At 43.9% G+C, this 9,025-nt stretch overlaps 1 protein-coding gene across 1 annotated transcript in view; it reads right to left on the bottom strand.

Moving 5' to 3' along the window:
* The window catches only part of NLRP5 (NLR family pyrin domain containing 5), a 50,973-nt gene extending 42,858 nt beyond the window's left edge, over positions 1-8,115 (bottom strand). Inside the window, exons 1-3 of the mRNA XM_026457574.1 lie at positions 8,080-8,115; positions 4,817-5,222; positions 1,142-1,207 (exon numbers count right to left, since the gene is read on the bottom strand). Coding sequence (XP_026313359.1) covers positions 1,142-1,207; positions 4,817-5,222; positions 8,080-8,115 — 508 coding nt within the window. The remainder of the gene's footprint in view (positions 1-1,141; positions 1,208-4,816; positions 5,223-8,079) is intronic.
* Positions 8,116-9,025: the final 910 nt, after the last annotated feature.

The following is a 9,025-nucleotide window of genomic DNA, read 5'->3' as shown; positions in this document are numbered from 1 at the left end:
TCTAAGACGCAGTTTTATCCCATGAAGGGTAACACGTCACACTCACCTTTTGAAGCCTGGATTGACATCAAACTCTGCGCAATGCCGAACCTTTGGGACTCAGAGCCTCTGACTCAGACGCCAGTTACTCAGATGTTAGCTTTGAATAGTTCTTTCCCACCCACAGCCTGAGCAAAGCTCCATCAAAACAGAGGTTGGTTTCAACCCCTTCCAAACCAGATTAGGTTTCACAGTCAACACTGGCTGCTGGGAGATGAGCAAGATGGTAGTGGTGCAGGTAGCAGCGAAGAATGTATGTTGTCTACACAAGCCTGCCTTTCTCCCTGTGTATTTTGCCTTCCCTGGTGTCATCTCAAGTTTTTTGGTTTGTCTTTCCTGTCCCACAACGTGTGAATTTCATGAACACGTGCGCTTCAGCCAACGATGTATTGTAAATATGCAGAGCGGTGGCTGGCACGTGGTCAGTGCTCAGATGTTTGGGGAATTGTATTGAATCTGGTTTCATGCATCTGGTTCTTTCCACCAAAGCCCCCAGACTGGGTTATTGGGAGGAGTTTGTCATAGTAGGGTCATAAGGTTACCCAAACTGAAGATGATGGGAAGTCCTCAAGTTGTAAGAAAGCCTTAAGACCACAGAACTTTTTTTTTTTTTTTTTTCTTTTTGAGATGGAGTCTCGTTCTGTCACCCAGGCTGGAGTGCAATGGTGCGATCTTGGCTCACTGTAACCTCTGCCTCCTGGGTTCAAGCGATTCTCCTGCCTCAGCCTCCTGAGTAGCTGGGATGACAGGCGCTCGCCACATCTGGCTAAATTTTTTGTATTTTTAGTAGAGACAGGGTTTCACCATGTTGGCCAGGCTGGTCTGGAACTCCTGACCCTCAGGTGATCCACCCATCTCGGAGTGTTGGGATTACAGGCATGAGCCACCGAGCCTAGCCCCAGGTCACAGAACTCTTGAACTTGGAAAGATAAAGATCAGAATTATCAGGTCCTCAGAACCCATCAGGTCAGCTAATGGCAGGGTAGTGAGACTAGAAAGGACACTGGACTATTGGAAGTCATGGTTCTAACCCCTAGAGATGCAAACTGGCTGCCATCTGTCTTTAAGCACATCCTATTTCCCCCGACTCCACCCCACTCACCTGGCACTTCTTCCTTGCTTGGTCCTTGGCCAGTCGTTGTTGGTTCAAGATCTTCTGGTGAATGTCCTGCAAGACAAAGAAAAAGGGAGATTGGCCTCAATGAAGTCACTGTAATTACCCAAGCCAAGGATAAGAATGTCCTGTGCCCAAATTATGGAGGGGAACCAAGCCAAACCTCAGGATTTCAGTTTATTCCATGATTGGCCTATAACAGAGACAACGGAGTCAGACCTTCCTGTGCCAGCAGCGGCACACTGAAGAAACAGAGGCTTACAAAGAGTTCTCTGGCCCCAGTTTTGCTGGATGGCCTTGGGTAAGTCACACAATGAGGTTAATCATAGTGATTAAGTGTTTCTTTTCAGTCCTCAAGACCTGTCTTGAACGTCAGACCCAGTTTAGTCAATGACTCACTACTTGTCTACGAGTTACCCAAATACAGGTGCCTTCAACATAGAAGATCCAACCTTGACTACCTACCCCCCAATCTACTTTTCGCAAAACATCTCTTCCATGGGGTGAGGTTGTGGAACCTCATCCACTCAGTTTATCATGCCAGAAACTTGGTGATCACCCATGACACTATCGTCTTTCTGAATGTAGTTCTTAAAAACTGTCTCGTATACTTCTGAAGCATCTTCCGTTTCTACTTCTTTCTGTGCCATCACCCTATGCTAAGCCACCTTTATTTATCTCATGGACACTAGAAAGATCTCAGACTCATCTCCCTACGTCTGTCCACCACTCCCTCTGGGTCACTCAACACTTTGCAACAGTGCTGAAATAAAAGTTTGATTATTTCTACTACCACCCCTTTGAAACTACGTAATTGCTTCTACTTACTATTACAAACATTTTCAAGATACCATGTTATCTGACTTCTAGTCCCTCCATCTTTATCTCCTGCTCATTCTCCGTGGCCCAGCCAAGCCCTCTGTTAAAGGCTTTGGAATGTCCCCACTTTATGTTCAGAATGTTTTTCTCTCCCATGCTGAGGCAACTTGGCCAACTCCTTTTCCTTTGTCTAAGCCTAAAGCTCACTGCTTCTAGGAAGTGACTCTAGACTTCCCTGTAATCTGGAATAGGAACTATAGTTTTTTTTTTTTTTTTCTCTCTCTCTCTCTCCCTTTCAAGACAGAGTCTCACTCTGTCGCCCAGGCTGGAGTGTAATGGCACGATCTTGGCTCATTGCAACCTCTGCCTCCCAGGTTCAAGCGATTCTCCTGCCTCAGCTTGAGTAGCTAGGATTATAGACGCCCACCAAGCCCAGCTAATTTTTTGTATTTTAAGTAGAGATGCGGTTTCACCATGTTTGCCAGGCTAGTCCTGACCTCAAGATCCTGACCTAAAGTGATCCGCCCACCTAGGCCTCCCAAAATGCTGGGATTACAGGTATGAGCCACTGTGCCCGGCCGTAAGACATTTTTATATAACTTTTTTTTTTTTTTTTAAATATGGAGTCTCACCCTGTTGCCCAGGCTGGAGTACAGTGGCTTGATCTTGACTCACTGCAATCTCTACCTCCCAGGTTCAAGTGATTCCCCTGCCTCAGCCTCCCAGGGAGCTGGGATTAGAGTGCGCCACCATGCCCAGCTAATTTTTTTATTTTTAGTAGAGACAGGGTTTCACCATGTTGGCCAGGCTGGTCTCAAACTCTTGACCTCAAATGATCTACCCACCTTGGCTTCCCAGAGTGCTGGGATTACAGGCATGAGCTACCCCTACCTGGCCTGTATCATCCATTTTCTCTCTCTACCTCATAGAAAGCTGCAGCTCTCTGGCACTTGACATATGAGAATTTAAACATATACCATAGTAAATGAATGTTAAACAACGAAATCTCATCTTTGTCACATATTAGCCCATGAAGTTGGTCAAGTTATATAACTTGGAAGATCCTCTATGACAGCTTCAGCCACGGGGAACCCATTTCATTGGGTGGGGTTGAGAGTCAGATGCGGGGCATGACAGTTTCAGTGCAGTGCTGACTTGATAAACCCCAGCTCTAATTTTTATGCTCTCTTCCTGTGAATAATACCAACATGCCCTCCACACACGGCCTCTTCCAAGTTCAGAAGACAGAGCTCTTGAAGTGCTTTACAGCTAACACTGCTGAGCTGCATCAGGTGACTGATGTGCAGGCATGCCACCTGTGTGTGTATAAATATATATATACAAATATACGTGTGTATCTATATATGTGTGTATATATAAACACGTGCGTGTGTATATATAAATATATGCGTGCATAAATATATGTGTGTATATGTGTGTATAAATATATATGTGTATAAATATGTGTGTATATATAAATGTGTGTATGTATGTGTGTATACATGTGTGCATATAAATATATATGTGTATGTGTATAAATATGTGTGTATATGTGTATATAAATATGTGTATATAAATACATGTGTGTATGTGTGTATACAAATATGTATATATAAATATGTGTATATATAAATATATGTGTATATGTGTAAATATATGTATGTGTATAAATATATGTATATATAAATATATGTGTGTATAAATATATGTGTATAAATATATATGTGTACATGTGTATATAAATATGTGTCTATATATGTGTGTATATAAATGTGTATATATAAATATGTGTGTATATATAAATGTGTGTATATAAATATGTGTGTATATATACATATATGTATATATATACATTTATATACATATATGTGTATATATACATTTTTTGAGACAGTCTCACTCCACTGCCCAGGCTGGAGTGCAGTGGCATGATCTGGGCTCACCGAAACCTCCGCCTCCTGGGTTCAAGCAGTTCTCCTGCCTCAGTCTCCCAAGTAGCTGGGATGACAGGCATGTGCTACAACGCCCGGCTAATTTTTTGTATTTTTAAGTAGAGACGGGGTTTTGCCATGTTGACCAGGCTGGTCTTGAACTCCTGACCTCAAGTGATCCTCCCACCTCAGCCTCTCAAAGTGCTGGGATTACAGCTAGGAACCACCGCGACCAGTCCACACCTGTATTTGTAGGGCCAATTCAGGGGCTCAGTCAAGGGATTTGTTCAGTCTACAGTTGAAGGGATTCTTCAGATAAAAAAGAACTACTATTTTCTAAATGATCTTTCTCCTAAATACCCCAAAAATACCACAGAATCTCATCTGAATTCTTGCTGCACTATGGACATCAACAGTCTAAGAAAGACCAAGCCTTAGAGATCAGCACCTGGAACCTCAGTCCTTCATCTCATGGCCAAGTGTGAGACTCACACCGAACCACTATTAGTGTTCTCAACCAATAAGGTTCTTAGCCACTTTCTACTCATTGCATTATTGAACTTTTGCAATGGCACACACAGTATCACATTTCCTGTTCCAAGATGTGGGAACCAAGGTCTCACGACCGACCCGTGATAGTGCCACTCAAGCTTAGCACTTACACCTCAAATCCTATTAACTTCAGTGGAAGTCCGTGTGAGTGGAGCCGTTGTCTACCCATTTCTCCCTCCTCCGTTACTTTACAGGCTAGAGACTGCACTAATTTCCAGCCAATGACGATGACCAGTGAGATCCTTCTCACAGCTCAGACTCACACTGCAGAGAGGCGGACCTGGTTACTGAACAATGATCCTTCCCTGTTCCCGTGAGAACCTGAAATCACCTCCCCCGCCCTAGACTTGCCAAGTCTTACTTTTCATGTCATCCCTTGCTTTCTCCGAGAGGGTTGGCAGGTTCATATTTTCAAAGATGCTAATGGACGTAGCCCAGGCGAGCGATGCTCCATAATACTCATGCAAGAGGAGTGCCAGGCATTCCACGTTGGCGTTCTCGATTTCAAACTGTGGAATAGAGCATGTGGTTGATTCTGAAGATTTCTTCTTTAGTAATTCCTTAAATGTCTGAAATTCTTCCTTGTCTAGCTCATGGAGACACCATTGTAGCCCGTAGCTGGAAAAGGTGAGCGATTTGTCTCCTTCCATCTTGAGACAAGGCTGAGAACTCAGGTTTTGGGGGAAAAGTGGATTTTTTGGTAACATGGAGCAAGTAGGACCTGTGGAAAGAGTGACAAGATTCAAAAGAGGATCTTGCAGCAAATCCTAGAGTTGATACAACTAATGTCAATCACCTCACTAGATGAATAGCCTTCCCTCTCTTCAGTTCTTCATGGAAGCATTTGTTGCCACAACATCTGTTTATCCTGTTACTAGAACATCAGTGCTGGGATATTTTGTTTTCTGTACCCTTAGTTCCCAAACAGCATCTTAGAATAAAATTGGACATGCATGCCACAGATGCTCTTGGCTAGTATGTCATACTCAAACACTGACTGTGGCCAGGCGTAGTGGCTTATGCCTGAAATCCCAGCACTTTGGGAGGCCAAGGCAGGTGGATCGCTTGAGGTCAGGAGTTCGAGACCAGCCTGGCCAATATGGCAAAACTCCATCTCTATTAACAATATATTTTAAAAAATTAGCCAGGAGTGGTGGCACATGCCTGTAATCCCAGCTACTCAGGAGGCTGAGGCAGGAGAATTGCTTGAATCTGGAAGGCAAAGGTTGCAGTGAGCCGAGACTGCATGCCATGGCACTCCAGCCTGGACAAGATTGAAACTCCATCTCAAAAAACAAAAAACCACTGGCAAATAGATTCCTACCAGTTACTAGTAACCAGTTACAGGATTCTTTAATCAGCTGATTTCTGTTACGCCTATTAACATCGAGTTCCATAAACACAGTAAACAGTCTTGATGTAAAAATAAACTGATAAAGACTTGAAAGTCATATCTGATAAGGGATTTACATCTAGATAATATACCTACAGTAATAGGGAGACAAAGAATCCAATATGGGCAAAGGATCTGAATATCCATTTCTCCAAAGAAGCTATGCAAATGGCTAATGCACACATGGAAAGATTAACGTCGTAAGGCACCATCAGGACCAATTCTAACCCTATTTGCTGACTCATTTTATAGATGAGCATCCAGGACCTCTGCTATGAATTGCTTCTCCAAGTTGTCAAGAAGCCTGGTCTATGATGACATCAAAATGTAGCAGTTGTTATAAGACCCCAGGAATAATCCCTAAATCTCTCAAAAAAAAGTTTTTTTTTTTGTCATAAGAGCTCTATAAATAGTGACAACCAGTACTGGTTGGCCAGTTAGAGCAAATCTTGTTTGCCCCCCCACCATTACTTTGTAGTAGACAACAAAGCAATCGAAGAAATACCATGTAGTAAAACATTTTAAAGACTCAGGTAGACAGCAGCTTGTCACTTTCTGAGGGGCAGTATTGGTGTGAGGTCACCCTTGCTTGACACCTGTGCATTAATAGTTTTTGAGCTAGACTTGCAGATACGCAGTAAGGTCCTGTCAAGTCACCTCCCTGGACCTGGAAGCATCCCACCAAGGGAAGAAATCAGCCTGCAGGGGGCAGGTTCTTTTAACACTGATTTTTTGCTCTGCTCGCTTAGACAGGGCACCTGCTTTATACTCCCTCGACCTGCAGAGAAAAAACTCGTCCCCAGTAGTTAGCCCGTCTTTCCTTCTGCCTACCATTCTTTCCATGGGAAAGTTTTAAGATGGGCTTGCTGATCAATTTACTTCAATTAATTAGGAGAGTCAGAAGATAAATTATAAAACAAACAGAAGAAAATATTTAAAGGAGGGTAGAGATGGGAGACAAGAGCCTAGAGACGTCATGGTAGCTAAAATCTATTCAATGAGTTTCCACCCGCCCCCACCCCCAGACTGAGTCTTGCTGTTGCCCAGGCAGGAATACAGCGGTGCAGACAGAGCTCACTGCAGGCTGCAACTCCTGGGCTGAAGCAATCTTCCTGCCTCAGCCTTTCTAGTAGCTGGGACCACAGGCTTGCTGTCACTGCACCAGTTTTTTTTTTTTTTCTTTTTAAAGTAGAGACAACTTCTCACTATGTTGCCCAGACTAGTTTCAAACTCCTGAGTTCAAGCAATCCTCTTGCCCTGGCCTCCCAAAGTGTCGGGATTGCAGGCTTGAACTACTGCACCCAGCCAAATTTGAATTTTTTTTCTTTTTTTTTTTTTTAGACAGGGTCTCTCTCTGTCACCAGGCTGGAGTGCACTTGTGCAATCTCGGCTCACTGCAACCTCTGCCTCCCAAGGTTCAAGAGATTCTCCTGCCTCAGCCTCCTGAGTAGCTGGGATTACAGGTGTGCACCACCACGCCCAGCTAATTTGTGTTTTTAGTAGAGACAGGCTTTCACCATGTTGGCCAGGATGGTCTAGATCTCTTGACCTCGTGATCCACTAGCTTCCCAAAGTGCTAGGATTACAGGTGTGAGCCACCGCACCCCACCAGGTTTGACTATTTCTAACCCTGTTCCGATTTAATAATTTAATTTGCTTTACAAGAAGAGGTGATGTATGTGGGTACACGTTTTCACCTGAGACACAGGAAACAGGTTATCACAAATACCCTCTTTACAGGAAGGGCCTCTGAAAAGAGTGGAGAGGTGACAGTCCCTGGAGAACTGTCACTAAAAAGAGTGGAGACGTGGTATTTCCCGGACAACTGTTACTGAAATGAGTGGAGAGGTGGCAGTCCCTGGAGAACTATTACTGAAATGAGTGGAGAGATAGCAGTTCCCAGACAACTGTCACTGAAAAGAGTGGAGAGGTGACAGTCCCAGGACAACTGTCACTGAAAAGACTGGAGGTGGCAGTCCCTGGACAACTGTCATGGGTTGACCAACTTCCTGGAGAAGCGAATATGGCTTTTTCCTGCATTCTTTCATTTTCTTTCTACCCCGGGGAGTGTTCTGCTACAACGGATTGCTAATAACATTGCAGCAAACAGCAGCTAAGGCAGGGAATTAGATCCATGTGTCATGGTACCAAGGCTCAGGGTTGGTTTCCTCATAGGTAACTCAACTCTAAGAGGCTGTTGACTCCTCCTGTAGTGATCCTCAGAGCAGAGCGACAGCTCCAAGTTCAAGTCCTTCTGCAACCTTCATCATACATCCCCATGGAAAGTACCTGAACATCAAAGGCTGGGCTCTCCTCTGGAAGCTGGAAATCAGAGTACCTGCCTCTTCAAGGATTACTGTGGGGTTTCAGTGAAGCAACAAGCGAGGCAGAAGGGCTGGCACAGAACATGCATGGGAACCGTGACCACAGCTACCTACCAGACTGAGATGTCCTGAGCAGAACAGTATGTTAAAGCACACAAGCACTCAGGCTTAAGACGCTGCTGTCGAGGAAGGCAGATCACCTGAGGTCAGGAGATCAAGACCAGCCTGGCTAACATGGTAAAACCCCATTTCTACTAAAAATACAAAAAATTAGCCAGGCGTGGTGGCATGCACCTGTAACCCCAGCTACTCGGGAGACTAAGGCAGGAGAATCACTTGAACCCGGGAGGCAGAGGTTGCAGTGAGCCGAGACTGTGGCATTCATTGCACTCCAGCTTAGGCAACAAGAGCAAAACTCTGTCCGCTTCCCCACGCCCCACCCAAAAAAAAAAAAAAATTTAGTAGGATATTATGTGGATTCTAAAACAATCAAATTCATAGCAGCAGAGGGTAGAATGGTGGTTGCGAGAGACTGGGGGAAAAATGGGGAAAAAGGAAATGTTGATGAAAAGATACAGACAAGTTTCAGTTAGATCAGAGAAATGAGTTTTAGGGATCCCCTGCATAACATGGCGACTAGAGTTAATAATGATGTATTTAACCAGCCATGGAATTCAAGAAAAGATGTATTAATATATGCTCCGAAGTTGCTAAAAGTAGATTTTAAACACCCTCACCACAAAAAGTAACTAAGATGATGGACATGTTAGCTTTTGTCCTGCAATGTATACATATATCAGAACATCGCATTGTTCCCCGCAAATATATACAATTATTGTTAATTAAAAATAAA

Source organism: Piliocolobus tephrosceles, chromosome 21 (assembly GCF_002776525.5).
Source record: "Piliocolobus tephrosceles isolate RC106 chromosome 21, ASM277652v3, whole genome shotgun sequence".
In the NCBI taxonomy this organism is placed as follows: Eukaryota; Metazoa; Chordata; class Mammalia; order Primates; family Cercopithecidae; genus Piliocolobus; species Piliocolobus tephrosceles.
This window is presented reverse-complemented; position numbering and strand designations above follow the sequence as displayed.